This window comes from Etheostoma cragini, chromosome 4 (genome assembly GCF_013103735.1).
Source record: "Etheostoma cragini isolate CJK2018 chromosome 4, CSU_Ecrag_1.0, whole genome shotgun sequence".
Classification (NCBI taxonomy): Eukaryota; Metazoa; Chordata; class Actinopteri; order Perciformes; family Percidae; genus Etheostoma; species Etheostoma cragini.
The window spans coordinates 11,700,730-11,724,558 of record NC_048410.1 but is presented as its reverse complement, the minus strand read 5'-3'; the positions used below and the strand labels follow the sequence as shown (position 1 = coordinate 11,724,558).

At 37.9% G+C, this 23,829-nt stretch overlaps 2 protein-coding genes across 14 annotated transcripts in view; both read left to right on the top strand.

Annotated features, from left to right (window-relative positions):
* arfgap1 (ADP-ribosylation factor GTPase activating protein 1) overlaps positions 1-7,379 on the top strand; it is a 10,633-nt gene extending 3,254 nt beyond the window's left edge. Inside the window, exons 3-14 of one of the 7 annotated variants that reach the window (XM_034869523.1) lie at positions 1,068-1,177; positions 1,301-1,472; positions 1,788-1,888; positions 1,977-2,063; positions 2,139-2,253; positions 2,346-2,402; positions 2,559-2,591; positions 3,702-3,758; positions 5,227-5,286; positions 5,786-5,841; positions 5,963-6,330; positions 6,362-7,379. In XM_034869523.1, coding sequence (XP_034725414.1) covers positions 1,068-1,177; positions 1,301-1,472; positions 1,788-1,888; positions 1,977-2,063; positions 2,139-2,253; positions 2,346-2,402; positions 2,559-2,591; positions 3,702-3,758; positions 5,227-5,286; positions 5,786-5,841; positions 5,963-6,302 — 1,188 coding nt within the window. In that variant the 3' untranslated portion in view covers positions 6,303-6,330; positions 6,362-7,379. Of the gene's footprint in view, positions 1-1,067; positions 1,178-1,300; positions 1,473-1,787; positions 1,889-1,976; positions 2,064-2,138; positions 2,254-2,345; positions 2,403-2,558; positions 2,592-2,854; positions 2,885-3,701; positions 3,759-5,226; positions 5,287-5,785; positions 5,842-5,962 lie in introns of all 7 variants that reach the window. The other 6 variants (XM_034869522.1, XM_034869520.1, XM_034869524.1 and 3 more) reach the window with 6 other exon arrangements.
* A 3,646-nt stretch (positions 7,380-11,025) lies between these two features.
* elmo2 (engulfment and cell motility 2) overlaps positions 11,026-23,829 on the top strand; it is an 18,330-nt gene continuing 5,526 nt past the window's right edge. The window contains exons 1-12 of one of the 7 annotated variants that reach the window (XM_034869709.1): positions 11,026-11,463; positions 15,235-15,304; positions 15,527-15,624; positions 15,884-15,924; positions 16,561-16,633; positions 16,726-16,776; positions 18,608-18,777; positions 18,893-18,992; positions 19,509-19,660; positions 20,584-20,662; positions 22,700-22,735; positions 23,075-23,125. In XM_034869709.1, the coding sequence (XP_034725600.1) occupies positions 15,547-15,624; positions 15,884-15,924; positions 16,561-16,633; positions 16,726-16,776; positions 18,608-18,777; positions 18,893-18,992; positions 19,509-19,660; positions 20,584-20,662; positions 22,700-22,735; positions 23,075-23,125 (831 nt within the window). In that variant the 5' untranslated portion in view covers positions 11,026-11,463; positions 15,235-15,304; positions 15,527-15,546. Of the gene's footprint in view, positions 11,486-15,234; positions 15,305-15,526; positions 15,625-15,883; positions 15,925-16,560; positions 16,634-16,725; positions 16,777-18,607; positions 18,778-18,892; positions 18,993-19,508; positions 19,661-20,583; positions 20,663-22,699; positions 22,736-23,074; positions 23,126-23,829 lie in introns of all 7 variants that reach the window. The other 6 variants (XM_034869708.1, XM_034869711.1, XM_034869707.1 and 3 more) reach the window with 6 other exon arrangements.

Sequence of the window (23,829 nt, the reverse complement as noted above, 5' to 3'; positions counted from 1 at the left end):
ATGTATGTATGTATGTATGTATGTATGTATGTATGTATGTATGTATGTATGTATGTATGTATGTATGTATATATATAAAAAGTCCGGTGACTGTGGAGGCGCAGCACTCCATCACTCTCCTTCTTGCTCAAATAGAACTTACACAGCCTAGAGATGTGTTTGGGGTCATTGTTCTGTTAAAAAAATAAATGATGGTCCAACTATATGCAAACCGGATGAGATGGAATGTTGCTGCAGGATGCGGTGGTAACCATGCTGGTTCAGTATGCCTTCAATTTTAAACAAATCTCCAACAGTGTCACCAGCAAAGCACCCCCACACCATCACACCTCCTCCTCCATGCTTCACTGTGGGAACCAGGCCTGTAGAACCCATCCTGTCACCTTTCCTCCATCGCACAAAGACACAGCGGTTGGAACAAAAGATCTCAAATGGGGACTCATCAGATTAAAGAACCGATTTCCAGTGGTCTAATGTCCATTCATCGTGTTTCTTGGCCCAAACAAATCTCTTCTGCTTGTTGCCTCTCCTTAGCAGCGGTCTCCTAGCTGCTATTTAAGCATTAAGGCTTGATTCGCGCAGTCTCCTCTTAACAGTTGTTCTAGAGATTTTTCTGCTGCTACAACTCTGTGTGGTATTCATGTGAGCCAGTTTTGTTGTAGCGCTTGATGGTTTTTGCGACTGCTCTTGGGGACACATCAAAGTTTTAGCAATTTTCCGGACCAACTGACCTTCTAGTAATGACGGCCACGCATTTCTCTTTACTTTGCTGATTGGTTCTTGCCATAATATGTTGTCTAATAGGGCTGTCGGCTGTGTATCAACTTGACTTCTGCACAACACAACTGATGGTCCCAACTCCATTATTTGTGTGTGTGCATACACTGTTTATATACATATGTTTGTTTTACTGTTCTGTATTATTTAACTTAAAGAAAAAAACTCAATGTGGGTAATGCTACATATAATCTTGAATCTACAAAAGTCTGTAAGTTCATCTTTGTAGTTTTTACTGAACAAGTGTGTAAATTCATGAATTGTCCCATGTGCCTTGTTGTTTTTTTCAGCTATGTTTTGAGTGTGGGGCTTTTAACCCTCAATGGGTTAGCGTGACCTACGGGATTTGGATTTGTCTTGAATGCTCTGGCAAGCACAGGGGCCTGGGAGTACATCTCAGGTAAGAATACTGGAATATACTAAGATACTGATGATGATTTTGGAGATCCTGGCCTGCCTGATAATAATAAAGAGAAGTCTAAGTCTGATAATATGTTATCTATCTCTTCTGCCCTGTCTGCAGTTTTGTGCGCTCTGTCACCATGGACAAGTGGAAAGATATTGAGCTTGAAAAGATGAAAGCGGGTGGAAATGGAAAATTCCGCATGTTTCTTGAACTCCAAGATGATTATGATCCCACGTGGAATTTACAAGATAAATACAACAGCAAAGCTGCTGCACTCTTTAGAGACCAGGTAAGGTGTGCCGATTTAATGGTTTGATTCATTTCCTACACATTTCACATCTAGGTCTATATTCTCCATGATCTCATGTATGGAGTTAAATCATGTGATTAGTTTGTCAGTTGTAATCCATTTGTTCATTCAAAGGTTTAAACCAGTAAACTAAATTAACAACTGACTTTGAAATGGACCAAATAGGGAACTTGATTTTAAATCGCTAATTGTTTGTGTGTATGCCAGATAAGATAAATATCTTTAAAGATATTCTCAGAATGGTGAGATTAAATTCTTGTGATTCGTCAGATTAATTCACACTGTTTATGACAGGTTGCAACTTTAGCAGAGGGTAAGGAGTGGTCCATTGAGACATCCCCCGCAAGAAACTGGACATCTCCTCAACCAAAGACCAGTCTTTCATCCTCTCATCGGTAAAAGTGATGGACATTTCTAACACACTCACACTAATGCAATGGCAGATTACATGACAAGCATTAAAGCAGTGTATCTGTCGTACAGCTCTGGAGGACCTGGACAAAGCTCAGCGAAATCTGGGGACAAAGCTTTTGAAGACTGGTTGAGCGATGATGTGAACTCATATCAGAGGTGAGAGCCTCACACTCTTAAAATTTTTTTTATTATGCACTTGTCTATTTTAAATGAATGTTTATGCTTCCTCAGTGGAGGGGGCTACAGTGGGAATCAAGAGAATCGGTATGTTGGCTTTGGCAACACGGTGACCCCAGAGAAGAAGGAAGATGACTTCATCAACAATGCCATGTCTTCTATTTATTCAGTAGGTCACGATAAACAGCTTTTGTCTGAGTTGTACTTTTTTTTTTGTTTTTTCCTTCCCCTGTGGCAATTTTCACATATATTTTTTTACAGGGTTGGAGCAGTTTCACTGTTGGAGCTAGCAAGATTGCTACTATTGCTAAAGATAATGTAAGTGTATGGACTCAATAAATGCTGCGTCATATATGTGGTGTGTTGAATATGTGTCTGAATTTCTGCATAACTATTTTAAAATCCAAATTGCGTCCCTCATAAAAAATGTAAGGTATTCATTAGTATTTTTGTCTTTGTTTTGCTTTTATACAGACATCCAAACTGGCAAACCAAGCAACCTTGAAGGTAAGATGATATAGTCATGGGTAAACTGTTAGGAGTACTACTAAAAAAAGGTTTTTGTTTGTTGGGAATATGGATTACATTTGAAGCTTTCCTCTGTCCCCTTCTGTCTGTTTCATTGGGTGGTACCCTCTTACCTAAGGGAAATAGTATTCACCAAATGTGTGCCGTTTTGTTTGGTAAATCTCTTACCTTATAATGTAAATCCTTTAAGCTGCAATAACTGTGTTACTACTTTAATATCTCTTTGCCTTCTTTGGATGTAGTTAAAGGGCTATAAAGCACCCCCAGAACCGGTAAAGCAGATAATAGGTGCATGGCGCTTTTCCTGCATCATGTTTTATTTTTATTTTTTAATTTCTTTTAGAGATACACATTACCCATTGTCTTTTTTTTTCTGTCAGTTTTTTTTCTCTCCACGGTTTATCAAACATTTTTCAAAATGGTGAATGCCATATTCTTGTGCTTCTGCTTGGATATACTGTGTTTTTCTTGGTGTCTATACTTTAAATATATGGATAATTTGTGAAAGACAGTTAACTGTATTGTTGGATGGGGATTGCCTTTAAATTCCTAGCCCTTATATAGAAATGTTCCAGGAACTGTTCACTTCCACCCATTGATAATGGGATATCCATGCATGCATGACAGTTGTGTTGACTGCTGTAGTGTGTAATGGTATGTAAAAACAATTAAGTCTGTCATTAGTTGAAAGCAAAGCATAGCAATATTTGGTATTTGTTTTGGTTTACAGGTGTGGTCAACTTTTTAGTTGTATTAATAAGGCAACAAGAAAAAATTCTAAGCAAACATCATTAATCCATTTGTGCAGCATGTTACTCTGCAGAATGTATGAGGCAGAGTAAAATAATAATAATAATAATAATAAGCAAAGATCCTGTATTTTTAGTATCTGACATTACAGCTTCTAGTCTTTCACCAACCTACACAGACTTTAACCATTACACCCTCTAGTGTTTGTTCAGTGTCATTGTGAATGGGCATGATCAGAACTTTGTGCTACTGCAGAACAAGCAGCTTAGTGTCTTGCTCTACTGTGAATGTTAAACTGTGTTTCATTCAAGTGAATTCTCCCCTCTGACTTCCAACTAGGCCACAGAGTTAGGACAGACATTAAATGAGAATGTTATCAAACCCACTCAAGAAAAGGTAACATTGATGTTTGAAGTTGTTGCTTTGGTGGTGGGATACAGTGCTTTAGAGAAAAAAAAACAGCTTCAGATGTAAATGTGCTATTTTCTACACTGCTTGTCTGTGCCAGTTTATCTGCTTTATGCCAGCTTACATTAAACGACAAAAGCTGCGGTTTCAAGGATGCGAAAAAAAAATTGAACTTTTTTAATTTCTCCCAGTTAGTGACTCAGTAACGGGATTTGCAGAAGCATACATTTGTGAACTGTTTATTTTGGAAATGGAACTGAGTCAGTGTGAACTTTCAGCATGGTCACTGGACAAGGCTTAAAAGCTTATTTAAACATGTTTAGGAGCCAAAGTCTTTGTTCAGATATGCCTCATTCAAAGGCATTTAGTTTTTAGCTTTAAAGGTAATTTATGTCTTATAAACATGTTATTTTAAATGCCAATTCACTTTAAATGCCAGTTACAGGAGCCTTCTTTACACTTGCATTGGCATCAAATGCAATTGTAACAATAGTGCTATATTTAAAAAAATAAATAAAAAATGCTACAATGCAGCTTTGGAGTTGGGCCACACCCTATATAACAGCATAAATGAGTAGTACAAAGATCTTAACCAAATTAATTTTTCCATTCATCTGGCGATGTAACTGAATTAAAAATGTTTAACTTGGCTTCAATTCAAAAAATGTAGGTCAAGCTTCACTAATCACTTGCAAAAGATAAAAGGCCTGAGTCTTGGTCCTTACGGCAGACCCACTCTGCCTTGTTGAGTTCTCTAAACATAAAGTGACACAACCTGGAGCTCTTCAATTGTCAATTAATTGCTCAATGGCTTTGCGGATTCAGTGTGTCTGAGCTTTGTTTTTGGCAACATGTATGAGCTGAATATGTCACCGTCCCTGAGGTCATGGTGAGTTGTTTCCACATAACTGCTCTAACTCTTTAACTGTCAAGTGAGCAGCTCCTGAATGTGTCTGATACTGAGATCAAATGATTCCTGTGTAGCAATAAAAAAAACATGCTAATGTTCATCAATCAAGATACAGGAAGATAAGAAAAGAGTTTACTTTTTAATTTAAAAAATCTACTTTCAACCGGCTGTATTGGATTACTTCCGATGTTTGATTAATGGAAAGTGGAAAGGCAAATGACATAAAAAACTAGTATTAAACTAAATGTTTTTGTCTTCTAATGTACAGTTGGCATTGGTGATGTAAGGTATCAATAATATTTCTTTTCTAACAATCTTTGATTTGTAGCTGCTTACCTAGGAGTTATTTTTTCCTTAACTCTAACTTTTCGTTAGACTCAAGCAAAATGTTATTGATTTCTCATGTTGATTATCAGTGGCCTTAACAAAACACAAAATCACTTTTCTCACAATCAAAAAACACTGCTGCTTATTACATGCAAGTTAGACAGGCATGTGGATGTATATTGTTGTTCTTAGTTTTTAATAATAATTTGGCTCATTCAGGTAAAAGATGGCAAATTGCTAGATGAAATGGCAGTCGGGATCACTGGGCTGGCAAACAAGGTAGGATGGGCAGACCTCTGCCTCACTGTAAACTCATGCAAAACCAGTCTCCTTAGCTAGTAACGGCCGCTCTGATCCAACACTTAGAACTCCGTGTCTACGCGTCTTAGAGAGGTTAAGCCCCGGCCCTAAACATCACAAGCCTCAAAGGAGACTAGTTTTGCAGTGATAATGAATGTTTGACCAATTCTAATTTATTGTCATCTCTTGTTTTTTTCGCTGCCATATAAATCTGGTGGTGAGTACTTGGTGGTCAACCTTTCTGAGGAAGTGGTAGAAAACAAGCCTCTGTTTGCAGTTTTATTACAACTTCATCTAACTGTTGCTATAACTAGAAATGCAGCTTTCTATTTTCATTTGTGTAATGAAAACAAATATAGATTATCTATGGTGTTTGGACTCCTTCAGTTAGCCCTTCTACCACCGCTTTTCAGTTGTAATTTGATTAGTACTATGTAGTTGACGTAAACACTGCATTAAAGTCTTCTCTGTTCTTTAGGTTCAGGGAGCTGGTTCAAAATTGACTAATCTCTTCTCGGGAAAAATGGAGGATGGGTAATAATAACAACTTCAAACCGTTTTAAATCTCCCACATACAAAATATTTTAAACTTTGTCATTTAATGCAACGCAACTTGAACTATTAAAGCATGTTTTCATGTTTTGACTGTGTTCAGGTCTGCTGGAGAGAGCTACCAGAACATGGATGCCTCTGAGGGATATCAGGGCAGTTCAAGCCAGCCTGTCGCAAAGGACTTCTGGGAAACTTTTGGCAGCAACAACTCCTTAAAGGCCAAGAAATCTCCCAGCAGTGACAGCTGGACCATCGCAGACAATTCTGCAAAGAAGAGCTCTGACAGTTGGGACAATTGGGGCTCTGAAGCAGCGTCCAACAACATACACAGCACAGAGGAGAGCTGGGAAGCCTGGGACAACAACTGGGAGAACGCAGATAGTAAGACAAAGAAAAGTCCCACAAAACCTGCTGAGGAAACATGGGATAATGCAGACTGGTAGGGACTTCACATCTATACATCTCCTCACATGTTTCCCACTCTGGCCTTCATTTCTCTCTCTCTCTCTCTCTCTCTGTTCTTCTCACTGGCACTTTTAGGGAAAGAGCTGTCTCGTGTCGTTCCTGTCAATCCATTCAAAATATATTTATTATGAACCCAACCAACAATAAATGAAGCCAAGGGTTAAATTGAGCTCATTTTCAAAGGAATATTCCTAAAATTTACAACTATACTGATTTGCAGCCATGTGTTTTATTATTACCTTCATCACAACGAATTAAGAAAAAAATCTGTGTAGATGTGGTCCTAACTTTCTGCCTGTGCTCCCCAAATATTATACCCTTAATAGTGAATAAGTCAGTGTTCATACTGTACGGGTTAAATGATATTGGTTCTCAGTTCAGCACATAAAGGAAAAATGCATGACAGAGAAAAGCTGACATTGTAAATATAAAGCCATGTAAATACAGAACAATTGACAAACAACTAATGAGATGATCAAATTGATTTTGTCTGCCCCTCGACTTTTTGCACATTTTGTTCATGTAAAAAAAAAAAATGTAAAAAGCATTTTTGATAGAATTAGATGCTGTAATCACAAAGTGATATATTAAATCAAAGGAACAAATGAACACTGTAACAGATTGGCTATCACTGGTCAAATATGCGTGATATGTCAAATGTAAATGCAATCTAATGTGTAAGAGTTAAGCTAAATGATCTATAGGATTTTTTTTTTTTTTTAAAATGTGCAAATAGGTTGGAAAGCAGATATATTATCATATTATGAAAGAAAATGGGACAGGATGCTTAAAAGTTGCATTTGGTTGTCTCCTAAACAAATAGTTTATCAATATATGCCCCTTTTTAATTATTAAAGCGTTAAGTTGTCATCGGGTAAATACATGTACTGTACACATTGGTGCATGCTGACTTTAAAGTTGGCTTTTCTTCATAATTAAGGTAATTTATTTAACATCAAGGAGCTGTTAAAATTTATTTTGCTTTGTTGATGCAATGTTTGATTTTACTCTGATTTATAAGACCTGGCTGCAACTCCCAACATTCATTGCAAAGTTATTATATTCTTTAAAGCGCAGCCTCAACATCATTTTAGTATTTTCTTTGTTGGGCAACTCCTCAAGTAATGTTACTGTAATGTCACTTTATACTATGACGTGAAGCAAGTTATCACGTTGTTTTTTTTTTACTTTACAGCTTAAAATAATCGACAAAAATATGCCAGAAACCAATCGTAAATCTAACTTTGAATTATTAAATTGCGATAAAATGTCACAATACATGCCGATAGCTTTCAACAACTGCTGGAGAGAAGGGGTATTTATTGTAATATTCTATCTATTTGTTTATTTTTTTTTGACCTTGAAGCTGGCTGATACTATTTGAATTGAGTTCACACAGTCAGGCCAGACTGTATTCACTCATCTTATAAATCCAGCTGATGCTCAGAAACTGAATAATGTCTCATTATGAAAGCCACTTGTTGGACATCAGCAATTGTTTAATCCATCATTTTGCAATTTTATTTTCAAGATGCAACATTTGGTATTTTTAAATTTGTTCTCTACCCTATTGGCTATATATAGTGTGGAGGTTGTGTTCCAGTAACTGGACATGGAGGGGGACTGTAGACTACGTTGTTAACTGCATGGTGTTGCCTGTGAGCCTGTAACTTCTGACCTCGACGGAACTGACAGGTCATTGTAAAATTGCAGAGCAACTGATTCAACTGTGTGTGATCCTTTCTCCACATCTGTGTCATTGCAGCACCTTGGCCATTATGTATTAAGGATTTGGTGTCACAGATATCTTCACACTTGTGTCAACATCTAAATTGGGAAGTAATGTTAATGAGGCTCATTATACGCTGGATGCTTAGACGGTCATAGCTCTCAAACACTTGTTATAAATGAATTGAATCAACCCAGTGCATCCCTTAGTCCGATGAAATGGCAGCTGAACTCGCATTGTTTATCGCACATGTTAATCAAATGTATCATGAAAAGCTCATTGTTTTTAACAAGTGGGAATGTAAATGGTGTGAAGTTAAGTATTTTACAAGCCTCTAGTAATAATAATATTCAAACAAACTGTCTGTGTTTTGAATTAGCCAAATTTTGCTGAACCTAACTTCCCTATGTGGCCTTTAATTCCCTACAACATAAGGTGCTGCAACGCATACTGTAAATGACTGTAAAGTTTTGTTTGCCTTTACTTGTATTAACCCACAGACGCCCAGTCTTCAGGTGATGATGCAAACCACTCAAACTAAACCCAAGTTAAAAACACTTCAACCAATTCCAACACCAGATCTTGGTTTGATTTTTCTAGATTTGCTTAACATTTTTTAAGTTAATGACTAACATCAGAAGGCTTATAAACATCCTTGGTTTGCACCTGATTCTTTGAAGCTTGGTGTCTGATCATTGGCCTGTAGTTTATGACAAACTTCTTATAGAGCAGTCTACCAGTGCAATAAAGCTGCTGGATTTTTGTTTATTATCAGGGTGTTTTTTGCTGTAAATCCATAGGCAGTACTCATTTGGCCTTCATAATTGGTAAAAATAATATTTAATTATCACAGGTTTCAACGTGTGAAGGCCTGGGAACTTTATCCCATGGCCATTTCCTACCTCTAAAAAGTATTTAGTTTACGGTTTTCAGTAGTGACCCTGCTTATTTTCTGAACACATCAGCATTGTTTTGATGTAGACCTAATTACTGCATGCCTTGCTGTTTCTCAGTTTGTCTTTGACAAGGGGAGAAGTGTGTTAAAACACAGCAACAAAGATGGGTCTGCAGCATTGTGTAGCAGTGTATTCTCAGTGACGATGCAATGATGTAAAAAAGAAAAGAATCACTACTGGAACATTTGTGAACCTCTGCAGTCGTCTGTTCATGTATGGTCATGTGTTTAAAAAAAACAGCTTATTGCTTTCTGTTGATACTGGTGTCAGTTTGCTTGTCTGTCTCTGATGCAGTAAGGTGTACATGTCAGTAAATCACCATCGAATATATATTGTAACCCTCAGCCTTCCCTCTATTATTCAAGCTTCATGTCATTTATGTTTTATTTTATGATGGCTTGACATAAAACATATACACTGCCAGGAAATGAATGGAAGACTTTGTGCTGTAATATATTACCTTTTAAAAAGACAAATATTTGAACAGCCACCACTGTAAAAGAGCTTGTAGTGCTCACATGCCATAACCTTTTTTATGGTGAATGTTAGGGTATACTGGTACAATTGATTCACCTGATCAAATGCAGAATGTGTAATTGACTAAAATGCATCCAATAGGTCTTGATATAAGGTTATGTTTTTTTTTTTTATATATAAACCCAATGTAATTCCAAAATTTAACTTTCCAGAGCAGCAGTTTGGCTCAATGTCTGTGCCTGTCGAAAATTTGAGATTGGGTATGTCCGTGTTTGTTTATGAAGCTGTTATGAGAAATACTATTTTTGATGTTATGCATGAGATGTGATGTGGAGCTAAATACATTCAGCTGTTTCAAATGTAATTTCCTCAGTGAATTTAAGTGCAGTTGTCTGCTTGCCCCCTTCAAGTTTCACCAGCAGTCATCCCATGAGGTGAGCCAGTGTTACCTACTTGGTTGAGGCTTTGGATATTTTCCTTGTACACATGGTTTTTGTGATTAATAAAAATGTATTGTGCTGTGAATGCCATTTGCTGCCTGTATGTTGCATAATTTATTGAGTCTTTTGTTGATCCTATTTAGGGAAGAAATCTGATACACAGCATTGTTGTATTGGTTAATGTCTTATAAAAATATATGGGAAAGGGGTAAAAGAGAAGTTGTTAAATGATGGGTGAGTTTGGCAAATTGTAATTTCTTTACACAAGCTTATGAAATATTTAGAGATGTCATATGTTGGTGGTCAATATTTCCTTCTCCAATATAATAAGAAAATTGTTGATATTGTTCCGATAAGGAAGTATCAACTGATAATTGCACTTCTTCTGTGCCTGGGAATAAACACTGCAAATATAATCATGTATCATCATTCAACAAAGAATCTTAAGCAAGTGGGTGCATGCTGCTACAATATGCGTCATGTTTAACGTGGGGGCTCCCCAACCGTACAATGTTTTTGTTTTTTTTCTTCAAAATTTGTATGAATTGCATTGCTTCGTGATAGAACTTTAAGAGGGATAAAGATACATATTTGAGGAAAACTAAAACTATAGCCTTTGTGATTGCTACAAAATTGTTGTGACCATGGGGGGGAACTAATCATTCTAAAAATTAAGTTGAATTTTAAAAGAATAGACATTATTTTCCCTTCACAGTTTAAAAAAAGAAAGAAAAAGCTGTGAAGTGCACCTGACAGTATTTATGGATGTGTATGTGGCTTTTTTTGTTGGTAATCTGCATCTGTGAAATCCTTTTTTCATAATGTTCAAATGTTTGCTTTATTAGGATTAAATATTGAGCAAAATTAAGCATTCAAAGATCTGAAAAACAAATGGATCTCATCTTATTTAATAATATTTTCAGCTTTAGGCTTTCCTAGTTCGGGCTTGAAAGGTACTTTTGAGAAGAAAAAAAAATTGAATTAATTGAATTTTTTTTTTTTTTTTTTTTTAAATAGGCTACATGAACACCGACATCTAGTGTATGGTTCCATTTTACTTCCTGGTAGGATGGGTCATTGAGACTTATTAACTCTGTCAAACAATACCGCACCTACATTAAGTCAAATAGGCCTAACGTTACATACAGAAACAATTTGAGTGTGCAAAAAATTAGATGAAGAGCCTCCCTTATTAGCAGACGGTGACATTTACATTGTGTCCCGCCTACAAGGCGTGGAATTGCGTCTCGTTTCCAAAAGTATTTCACTGGAGAGAGAGAGGGAGCGAGAGATTTATTGAGAGAACATCATCAATGGCCCAGTTACAGGGTGAGTAAATCTGAGCATCGACATACGGTAGCAGCGAAGAAGGCTACAGTAAAATCATACTGCAGTTTCAAAGTAGAGCCAGAAAGCATCAGGACCATCATCTAAACAGCCGCCCGGAGACAGGCTCCATCATGACTGCAATGGAGGAGCAGGCAGAGACTGGCTGCACGACTGAATAACACTGGCCGCCTTTTGAGGAATAACCCTGGTACTGACTGTAATCCGAGTGAGTTTGATGTTAACTGTTACTTTCACACAGAGAATAACGAGAGCTGGTAACGTTACCGCTGTTGAATATACCCAACTTGTGATGGATTTCGCTAAATATCACAAGGTGGCAAATTGCAGCCGCTGCTGCATCAGTGTGTGAGCTCCCTGTGGTTACCGTAGCTTCAGCCCAGCCTGATCGATCACCTATTAGTTAGGCCTGACACCTTTGTATAAGTTTATGATACAAGAAGCGTGTATTGACTAAAAAAAACAGACTTCAAACGTCTGTGAGACAATAGCTAACAGATGATGCCAACCAACGGTCTTAACATGCAAGCGGGTGACTATTATCGCGTTTTAATGCAAAAAAGACTGTAGCAGTCACTTTTGTCATTTAATTACTTTTTTATGAGAAGGGGATAAAGGACAATTGTAAAAGCTGTTTTTTCTTTACTAACGGAGCAGACATCTAAGAGGCATCGCATGACCAGAGGAGGCGCCAACACGAGCTAACGTTAACTAGCTATCATAAAAGTTATGCGCTTCACAGGCTACGTTATCTTTTATGAGAATTAGCTCAGACAGAAGCCTCAAACCACATTATAAGAATAGTAAAATGGCGTCAGAAACATCCGGGTCGCAGTGAAAAGTAGCTGTTGGGGGACAGAAAGAAGAAGAAAAGTCTTTTGGATCAAAGCTCAGACCACAGGGTGGGAGTTCTTTTCAGGCATGAGATCCTTCGCTGTTGTTGCTATGCTACCACTGCAGCGCGTGCGGCGAAATGTGTTGCTAAGTGGTCTCTGTTAAAACCTCCCAGTCAGTAGGCCTACTGCAGCCCAGTACACAGCCATGTAACCAACCAACCAGTATAGGAATCATCAGTAACGTCATTAAGGATAGAAAATAATTCCCATCGCTACAGAAATGCACGACGTCCTCTTTTTGTTTTCCTTGTGTTGCATAAAAGGACTATAACTAAATTTTGTTTTGCAACCTGGGCTGTACAATGACAATGCACTTTATAGTTGCCATCAGCATGCATCTCTGTTCCATCATTCGCTGACTTACCAAAAAAGTCCTAGCAGGAATAGCATAGGTGTAATTGATAAGTATAAATGTTCAAGGGCTCTATGCATGCTTGCTTACTTTATTATTTATATAGCCGCTATAGTCCAATGTCACGATTTCCCTAAATGGGCTTTGCAATCTGTACAGGATATGACAACCTCTGTCTTTTGATCACCATTGGTTGTGGTGAACCACATAACCGAAAGAAGATAGAGTACACAAACACACAAGAGGCAAAGCTCAAGCATACCATTCACACATAGGAATAAAGAGACAAGGACAACATGCACACAAGGGAGAGAGAGAGAGAGAGAGAGAGAAGAGGAGAAGCTGAATCTATTGGAGAACAAAGATCATCAAAACATCAGGAATGGGGCACCGACAGCCAGGAGAGAGAGAGAGAGAGTCTCGAAGTTTATAAGAACAGGGATTGAAAATATGATTATTGCACTGCATATTCTGAAGAAGTAACTAGGGATGAGGAAACTAAGTTTGTATTTCATTTCCTTTATTTGTCTGATTAAAAAATCAAGGATAATGGTCATTGTTATTGATAAACCAAGAGAAATAGGCTGCTTTAGCATACCTATATTGGAATACACCGTCCTGCCATAAGAGATATAAAACAAAAAAACAGAATGATTTATTCCATTTGTGCTCCACTCTCCTGCATGTCTGCTTGAGGGCACATGTTTCATCATTGGACAATTGTGTAGACCTTCTTTGAAAGAAATACAACTGAATCAATGACACTAGAAAGGACTGTGTTTAAGTGACTGGTACAATTTGTGACAGTTCCTGTCGTTGCAGTAAAAGGAGCAAGGACCACAGGCAATCGCTCACCAAGTACAGTCAAAATTAAAAACATATATAGTCCTACATGCTGCACAATGGTTTGGACACACAGGAAAATAACTATGCTGCATAGAAAACATAGCTATAGCACTGCTTAACATTTTGCAAATCTTTAGCCTGATGCCAATGCTGAAAAATGTAGATTAGCACCAGAACCTTTGGAAAACATTCTTGCCATGTTTTTTAGTACAATAAATTCTTTTTTTACTGAAAGGCGGAGAGATTGCGCGTTAGGCAAGGCTATGAGATGGCATGGGCCGTCTACTTGGAGAAATTAATTGGTAGTCTAAACTCTGTATTATTTGCAGAATCCAACTTAGTTTGTTGTTCATGTTAACCAAATATACATCACCCTGTCTCAGTCTGTTAATCGCTCTAATTTATGACCAATGATGTGTAGAACAGACAGTTGAACATATTTATAGAATCAGACACACTCAGAAAGACTGTGCTAGGGACAATGTAATACTGGTAAACCTCTTGGGAAGCCGGTGGTTGATTCAGGTTGGTCCAGCTTAGTTCAGCCGTAGCAGTTTGGTGATTACGATTTATTTTTTAGTTGAGCAGCTGTAAATCGTACAACGTGTAGGCCTGCCTGATTCGGGGAAAAATATGAATCACGATTTTTTTTTGCTTGGAATTGATTCTACGATTCTCTGTCATGATTTCTTTTTGACGATGACAAAACAAAACAAATTGGCAGTACCAAACACAGATTTTGTTTTTTACACCTATGGCACAATGCTCATCACCACAAGTCTGTAAACATAGAGGCTTCAATGAAGAAAAGGGAAAGCATTGCAGCGCTTTAAAATCTATTTATACAGTCAATGTTGGCTCATAAAATTAAATATGAATCAAAGTTATTATATTTAAAAATAAAAAGTAATTTTTTTTTACAATCAAAGTTATTTAAAACTTAAATCATGAACCATGTGAATCGAGATCACGGTATTGTAACGATCAATCATGCAGGCCTAACGACGTGTTTTGTATTCTGAGAACAACCTGAATGCAAAGAGCCATTGGGAACAGCAATGTCTCTTTTCCTCTTTACCACTGACTTTCAATCACCAGCAGAGTCTGTCTGACAGCTTTTCATGCTCCCAAAAGAAGAGAAATCTCTTTTGGTTGCCAAACACTGGTCGCTGCTGTGTTCCTCTTCCTTTTGCATTTCAGAGCAAATAATGAAACACGTTTAATAGGTGTCAGTGCACCAGTAAAAATGAAGTGCTAAAGGTGAGGTAAAGTAGCTAATATAATAAGTAGGAACTGTTTCGGGGTGAATAAGGATGTGCATTAAAGAGTTTAGAAAAACCTGATTACATAATCTCAGCTGATAAAGCATAATACCTTAATTTGGACCGTTAAAGGACTGTGAGCAAGCCATTTCCAAATTACCTCAAACATATCTTTCTTCAGTGTTGCAATTTGGGCCAACAAATATGCATCTGTGATAAGCTGAAATTGGGTGATAATAAAGAGGTCAGACACGATAGGTCTCACCATGAAATAGTTATGTTACATGTTATGTCAGTTTGTCTTCTTCAAAGCTGTTCAACGATTGGAACAAAACCAATTTGGTTGGACACTTGAGCGAAACGGTTAGAAAGGTTAAACTCAAATGGAGTGTAAATAATAATACCATGTCAAGGTCAATGAAGCACAGAAAACCCAACGCCTAGTGTGTGTGGGTGGTCTTGTAAAACAGTCATGCTTATTGATCTGTTCACTGACGGATTCAGATGAGAGAACATCCAAAGATGGAGCAAACTGAGCTTTTGGGATTTAAGGAAAACAAGGTTATGCACTGACACCACGGCTGTGTGGGTTTCTGTGTTCCCAGGGGAGCTGACTCACTGGTTTATACAGCAGAACTGAGACAGGGATTGAGCCCCTCAACACTTCTCCATTAGGTGATGTATACCGTCAGTTTATGTGTGCAGAATATGAAAAGCACTTACAACAATGAAATTAGTCTTACATTCTGAATAGGTGAGTTGTCGAACCGGATTCAGTAGTTATCATTTTAATTTAGTATTCAAGTGATATAAAATGTGTTTTAACAACTGGTGTCAACTACTGTCCAAAAGGTCGAGTTGTATTGAGAGAAATCTAATTTCCTTCTTCTTCTGTAGGGTGCTGCAAGAAGACAGCCATGCCGCCCCCAGCCGACATTGTGAAGGTTGCTATTGAATGGCCTGGTGCTAATGCTCAGCTTATAGAGATGGACCAGGTCTGTATTTGCGTAAAATGTGACATTAAACACATCTCCGGTTTGCCTCTAATAACTCAACTTCTGTTAGCTGTTAGTGGCTTAACCTTTAGAAAGTAATGTAATCTTTGGAGAAGGAAATAATGCTTTAATTTGTTATGAATGTGAAAGGTATGAGTACTGCTAAGATCTCTTTTAGTAAGTACTCTTAACACAAGCTGCCATTGTTGTATTAATGTCTTTTTGTATGTTTGCAATGTTTTTTTTCTTCTTTTTGCAGAAAAGACCTTTGTCCTCAATTATACGGGAAGTATGTGATGGGTAAGCATTATTCCCACACATTTGAATAGTTTCCTGATGAATTTTATTTCACCTGGTCTTCTGTTTAATTACCAATTGATTGAATAGTGGCAAAATGTGCTAACGTCTATAAGGTGAGACTAAAACAAATGCAGTTGCAGTTGTGTAGACACCAGTTGTATCTAAGCATTCCAGTGGTTTGCCCACAGAGAAAAGATTTGAACGTTGAAACCTTACATAACCATTCTTACCCATTATTTCTTTCTTTTATCTCACGTCTGCTTGTGCTTCACTGTTGTCTTTGTGTTTTGTCGTGAACTTTAGTGATGAATATTACATATTTTATGCCACCCATCCACCTTTTGGCTGAATCTACCCACTGCCTCCCTTCTCCCTTTTACATTTTAAACTAAGGATGCTTTGCGCTTTACTGTTACCACCCACTAAATAATTCTCCTCCACTCTCTCAGTTTTGACACCCGTGTTTATAGAGCTGCTGGAGGGAGAAACGTCAACTTTCAACAACATTTTGTTCATGCATACAAAAGTATACTGCACTAAAACAACACTACTTCTTGAGTTAGGTTTAGGTATCTAACACATTACTAATGAATTTGACTTCTTAACAGTGTCTCTTCTCTCTGTCCTCATCCTCAGCTGGTCTTTATCAGGATCCGAGCAGTTTGCTCTGCGTTATGCTGATGGCCCTCAACTTTATATTACTGAGCAGGTGAGCTTCACTGTTTTCTTTCTAAGCTTGTGTTGACGGCATGTAAATTGGTGTTGAACATGTAGAACAATTCTTCTTTTATTATCTTATAGAGCCGTGGTGAAATCAAGAACGGGACCATCCTTCGATTAGCCATTTCCCCTGTGAGTCACTTTTGTTCATTTCTTGTTGTGGCTTTATTAGGATATTTAGAAATTTTAATTTCCCCTGAAAATGAGAAACAGTTAGCTAGTAGATTGTGTGAATTTTGGCTCCTCGCCCAGTCTTCTAATTCTTATTGTGTAGTGACTTGACAAGGTCTTAAAACATTTTTGTCTTGCAAGTTTCCTCTTAAGACACGCTTGTCTGCACTCGATAACCAGACTTGACAGTACATTATGGTCGGAGAGCACTGTTTTGAAAAGAATGAAAGGGGTTGATGTGATTTGCCATGGTGGATACCAGCGTCCAACATCCTTTATTTACACAAAATGTATGATAATATATTCTTCCTAATCCCACCCTTTCTCCCAAATGCACTGTGGGTTCACCTCACGCCTCCACCACCCCAACATTCAAAACAAAGTGCCACCCAATGCACTGCACTAAGCTGTTCTTTAAGGAATCATTCAGATTAATTACAACTTGGGTCTTTTTCAAGGCCGACCTCCTGGCTGACTTGGACCTATTATATTCAAAGTTGTTCATATCTGGATTCCATAGGGTCTTGAAAAATCTAAAAAAAAGGCCTTTAAGACCTCAAAAAGTGTTACATTTGCAAAAGTTTTTTGTTCTAGATCTTAACTCATTTTAATGTAATGTAATGCTACCTCTAATGCTCATTGAAATGCTTCCACAGCCTTTTAGGATGTTTTTCCTTTTTTCTGCTTGTCCAAATATATAATTCACTGTATTACAACTACAAATAAGACCAACATGCAACTTGTATTGTAGCCAATAATCTTTCGTGTAATTGGCAAAAGTCTCTTTTGCATTCTACCACAGAAATTAAATGGATTGCATTCTTTAGCTACAGGGAAGTGAAAGTATAGCGCTCCTTGGCTCCAGCAAATTATAGCCATCAGCCAGTTCTGCCAAGTATCTGGCTGCTCCAGCCCTGCCACCAGCACTACCTCCACACTGCCTAGACAAGACCCACATAGCAGCTCCGCAACTCTAGTACGTGACCTCCATGTCTCTTTTGGATCAGAGCTAACACTAAGAGGGGAGGTGCTCTGGGTCCTCCACGCGGTAACTAGACACCAGTCTTATAATGCCAATGAGGAAATCTGAAAGACATTGTTATTGGACTCTGACATCTGATGATTTCTTTTGTGGATGTTGTGATATGTGTCTTTTAACTACATTTAGAATGGTCTTAAAAAGTCTTAAATTTCTCTTTGTGATAATGGCAGAAACCCTTTAATAATATCTTCATGCTCTGTGCCTTTAATGTTTTATTTGCTTTCTAGCCTTTGTAGTCATCTAAACACAAAACAATATTTCAGACAAAGGCAGCTACAATTGATATCACCCATCTTCTGTTATTGTTTGTTATGAGAAAAGTTTAATATGTTATCAATTTCACAAATTTCAGTATGACACGTTGCCTTAAACCGTTTGTATCTAATCATGCGTGACTCACATCTTCACTCGACTCACATTGGGTAGTGACACATATACTGCTTTTCATAGAGTGTAGTTTCATCAAATAAATTTAACACAGGTCAAAGTTTCCTTGAAATGCAAAAATTTGTAGAACAAGTTTACTTCTGGCACCCCATGTTGATTGGCAAAACATAAAACAGTATATCATATTTAAACAGCTAGATATTATAGTTATTTAGCACTAAAAGTATATGGAGACAATCCATCAGTGTTCAAATACATGAAACCAAATGAATGTACATATACAACAACAAGAAATACTTAGGTCTGTGATGGTGGCTGAAGTAAACTTATTGTAAAAGTGATGTTCCTTCGTGTGTCTGACAGGCTCGTGCTGCTCGTCAGCTTTTGGAAAGAATCCAGTCCCACGGCATCGACGCTCGCCTGGAGGCTCTGAAAGAGCTCGCCAAGCTGTCTGCAGACCCGACCTTTGCAGCGGAGTTCATCAATATGGAGGGCATTGGGACGCTCGCACGTCTTGTTGAGAGTGGCACCCAGTGAGCACAAATTCTCATAATTTTACTTCTTTATATATACACAGTATATACTGTAAATGTTTGATTAATTCTTGGTACTCAGATGATATGACTAACTGTTCTTTGCTTCCTTCAGCTTTGGTGAAATGCTGGCCTTCACTCTCACTGCTTTCCTCGAGCTAATGGATCATGGCATTGTTTCCTGGGACCTTATCTCTCTCTCCTTTATCAAACAGGTACCTTCCTCCAGCAAATGAGCAATTCATCCGACATTAGTTTCAAAGGGCCCACTGGAAAAAATCTACACTATTTAAAATGTCATGGTCTTTTTTATTCCTTTTTATTCATAGCTTTTATTTAATGACTTTACCAACCTTTGTGCCTACATGCATGAAATGAGTGGGTGCTGTTGCCTAGCAACTCCTCACATTATTTTGAGCTCCTTACAGTATGTTTTCTTCTGAAAACTTTGTGGCCTTGACAGTCACTCGGGGAAAACTTAAACTTATAATAATAATAACGCATTTTATTAATTTAGCGCTTTTTTAAAACTCAAAAATAAGAAGAATGTACTTGATTTGATTCTCTTTTACAGATAGACTTGTGTATTCATAAGGAGAGAGAACTCTACTTTTGGGGATTTTTACAGATTACAAGCTCTTGGTGAATTGACTCAGAAACACACAGTTGGTGCTGTTGAAGATTCATAGTCATCTTCATGTTGCTTGGTCTTCTCCTCTGTTTTCACTCAGATTGCAGGCTATGTCAACCAGCCGATGGTGGACGTGTCCATCCTGCAGCGTTCTTTAGCTATCCTCGAGAGTATGGTCCTCAACAGTCACAGCCTCTACCATCGAGTGGCACAGGAGATCACCGTGGGACAGCTCATCGGGCACCTGCAAGTGTGAGCACACACACACGCACAGGGGCGTCCCGCACTCTGTTATTTGGGGGGCAGATGAGTGAATGTAGTAGTGTGGGGAAAGTTAGGAAATTTTATATAAATAAAAAATATTTAGCTAGTGGCACTATTTAAAGGGTGTGTTCAGTATGTTTAGATGACCTCAAACACCACGGCTGGTGTTATTCTATATTTTTCTTATTGAACATGAAAAAAACAAAACCCGACAATGTGTTAGCCTGTCTCTCAATACTAAATCAATCCTGTTTGAGGCTCTCAGGCCCGAGCCCATTGGTTCTTATTGAAAATGTAAACAGTTCACATATACGCCTTATGTACATCATTTTCTAAAACAGCTGGGCACAGTAAGTTTTAAGCAAACGTAACTCAATCGGAAGCAAAGTGCACATGTTAGGGACTATTTTCAGCAGCAGATTAACACTCATTTGGTATATTTACAGCAGCAGGATGGTGAATGTGGAATTGCTAAATAAAAACATCTTAATTGTGTCACACTGCAACACTGTGACTCTTAGATGTGTTTTTGTAATAGTTTGTGTAGAACTCTATAGCTCAAAGGAAAAAGCTTTATTATGCAAAACTAGGATCCATTCATTGTTGCTTTTGGTCTCTTTACGGTAACAAAGATATTGCCAAAGACTTATTACTGATACTCCTTTACTGCTCAGTTAAAAAAATGAAGAATAACATACCATTATTCAAAGCTGTTTGTGTGAAAGAGTGGCTTCTAAAAATCCTGCACCCATCCCAAGTGTTAGTACTGATAGCGATAAAAGTAAGATGTATTGTTAAGTATATAGTAGCATAGCATAAGCATAGTTGTTAGCATATAGTTTAAACTCTGTATGGACATGTGTGGAGCACGATGCTTCTAACTGGTTGTTACGTGCTTGATATTCCTTCAGGTCAAACCAAGAGATCCAAACCTACGCCATCGCTCTCATCAACGCTCTTTTCCTGAAGGCACCAGAGGACAGACGACAGGTCAGTGCCCAGAACTCAAAGCACAATGTGCTTTCTTAGAGAAATGGACTGAATACGCATAATAGATAGACCCAGCTAGAATACTAACCATGTTCCATCCTTACATTACGCTCTAAAAACCACCCATACATAATAGACTGACATTTATTCAAATTAGTGACATGTTTTTGGTGTTCGAGAGGTGCAGGTATTGCCCCACTCTGGCTGCTAATGTTTGCAGCAGTCGGTTACTCAAACTAATCTGATTAGTTAGTCTGTCTGCCAGCTGTCATGATTCTGTCTGACAGTCATTGCTATAATACACACTCACTCAAAATAGTACTTGCTTTCCTTTGCAGTTTGCAAATTTGTTATCCTGCAGTTATTTCAGAATAGCTCAGCAAGGTAGACCAACTGAAAGAGTACAAAGAGCTGGGATTGGATTCGAACAGAATGCAGTAATTAAGGATTGAATTGTAAATTCAGTAAAAAGTGCTTATTTCTATTAAACTTAAGGATTGGACTCTTTGCCAGCCAGTGGTGCAGATAGTTGACAATGTGCTTGTGATGGAGTAGAGTGGAAAAATCCACTGAGATGATGATGAGATGTAAACTGGCATTAGCAGCATGGGCAAGAATTAACAAATGTGGCATAAAAAAGTGTTCATATAACATCCAAATATACTAAAATGTGACTATTAAAGGAGAATTCCGGTCAATTTCAACACTTAGCTCTGTTGTTTATAAATTTGGAGTGCCGTCAGTTGCAAGAAAAATAAAAAATAATTGTGCTGCTTACACCTTGTTATCCTCTTGCTCTCTCTACTGACTTCAAATTTACAAACAACAAAGCTATGTGTTGGAATCGATCGGAATTCTCCTTAAGTTCTGCTTGATTTAATAGAGTCAGACAGAAGCATCCCAAACGGATGCGTTCTAACTCTGAAATATCTTTGTAGTGCAACCAGATGTACAAAGGCTAAAGAAGCGAGTGCTTCTTTGGATGTCTGTCCAGTATGTCGCTCAACACTGTCATCGTGTCTCATTTGTCTGTGCTCTGCTCACCTTGCGGTGATAACTTCTGTTCCAGCTCACACAGTGCACTAGTATACTGCAGTGTTTCATCTTGTTTCATACATTGTCACTTGTCCCCCGTGTGTCAATTATAATTAAAATTCTCCATGTTGTTATTTGATTTGTATGTGTTACTTACAGTATGTAAATGCTTTTAAGCCTTGTTCTTTAAAAAAAAAAAAACTTCTTTAATAAAAAGAAAAAATATGTCAGGAATAAAATTGGAGAAAAATACAGAGAATAAAAATGAAACAGTAGAAACTTGCTAATTACATCATACAGCGCAATAAAACAAAGAAAAACACAAACAAACATTTTAGCTTCTAGCGGTCTAAGTGCCGTATTTTAAAAACCATACCTTAACAACTAACTCAATTATTAGTATTATTTTTTTTAAATAAACAAAAATTTGGTTTGTTAATAGCCTTATTTTTTATTGTGTGTTGAACGAGGGGCAAATGACACACACTCTGCTTGTATAGTTGTCCTTGAACATGCATTTATCTCCAGCTGCTGTTATAAATATAAATACAGTACATACTGTATGTTGCTGGCACTGCTGAACTGATTACTAACATTAATAAATTTAATCAGAATGGAGTTAGGTTACATGATAAAAATCTCCGCTAAGGAAGCTAGCAGGACATCACTGTGATTTTAATGCATAAATGGTTGTTTAAAGTTCACCTCCATGGATTGATCACATGTTAAAGCTCTTAGGTTTGTGAGATCCTTTCACAACCATTTGCATAAACCCATACATGTGTGGGCGTGATACTGCAGGTAGGCCATGTGAAGTTTTTTTTTTTTTTAAACCGTTATGTTGTGACTACTTGATGTTCTTATTTGACATGTTGTTTTATGTTATTATTTCTTGCATGCTGTGTCTGCGATGTATCCCTGTATCTCATTGTCCATGTGTGTGCGCTCTTTGTTCCCATCATTGTTACACCCACGCCCCTCCTCCCTTCCTTCAACCTGTAGGAGGAGTATACTAACCCACTGGAGCAGCACCTTACTGTGAGTAGACACATTCCACGGCATCGCATTTTGTCTCCTCCGCGTCTTTCTTCCTCTCATCTTTCTTCGTGTCAGGGAAAGCCACTGCAAATTAAGATAGAACCATAGCTTGCTGCAGCAGCAGACAGACTGTGTTGACAGATTGAAGATGTCATGTTATACAGAACGTGTGAAGGTTAAATGGTTCAAACCAGTGGTGGAAATGTAGCTTTAGAGTAGTGCTGCATTTCAGTAGTAGACTTGAGTTATTTAAATGCTGGGCACTGCTTTGCTGTATATTAAAGAATCTTCTCTCGTCTGCCTTGTGGTGTTTGGAATAATGTATTTCTTTACTCTCAGGAAATGGCAAGCACTTTGGCTCAGAAACACCTGCGTTCCATCATCCTAAACGTGAGTGTTTATTGTGATATCAAAGTCTGAATGTACTTTATTTCTGGCTATTACAGCTGCACATCAGAGTTCACGCTCTGATTCACTGGCTATTTAGCTTTCAGATTGCTGCAAAATAATTAGGTGTTGATGTTGGATTTGAGCAGTTCTCAGAGATAGGGTTTGAAACTAGTTACTATTAAAACATTGGGAACTTTCTGGGCCTTTTGTATAATGTTGCACCCGGCGCAGCACAACGCAAAGCCCGACACAAGTGTCTTTGCTAGTTTAAGCAAACATATTTGTCAATTTCCAGTCCAGCACCCACGTTGTCTAAATAGCAAATGCACATGCACCCATCTTTGCGCCCATGGGTGTGCAGGTCTTACAGGGAGGTTTGTCCAGGCACATTCTTGGCGTATTGCTATCTTGTGGTAGCAGAAAATGATAATGCAGCACTTCATTGTTACTTTAACAGTGCATTAGTAAAATATGCCTAGGCTCGTGCACGACGCGCGGACACTACGCTAGATTGACATACAGGGACGCAGCAGCACACAAAAATGCAGAAGATAAAAATATTACGATTTGAAAAAAGTATTATGATGATGATCTGCTCACGCGCTTTCACTTCACGCACAAAAAGATCAGTTTCTGCTTCCGAAAAGCTGTCCTCCTGCTTAGCAAATCCACCATCACAAAAGGAATGCGCCAAGGTACACACG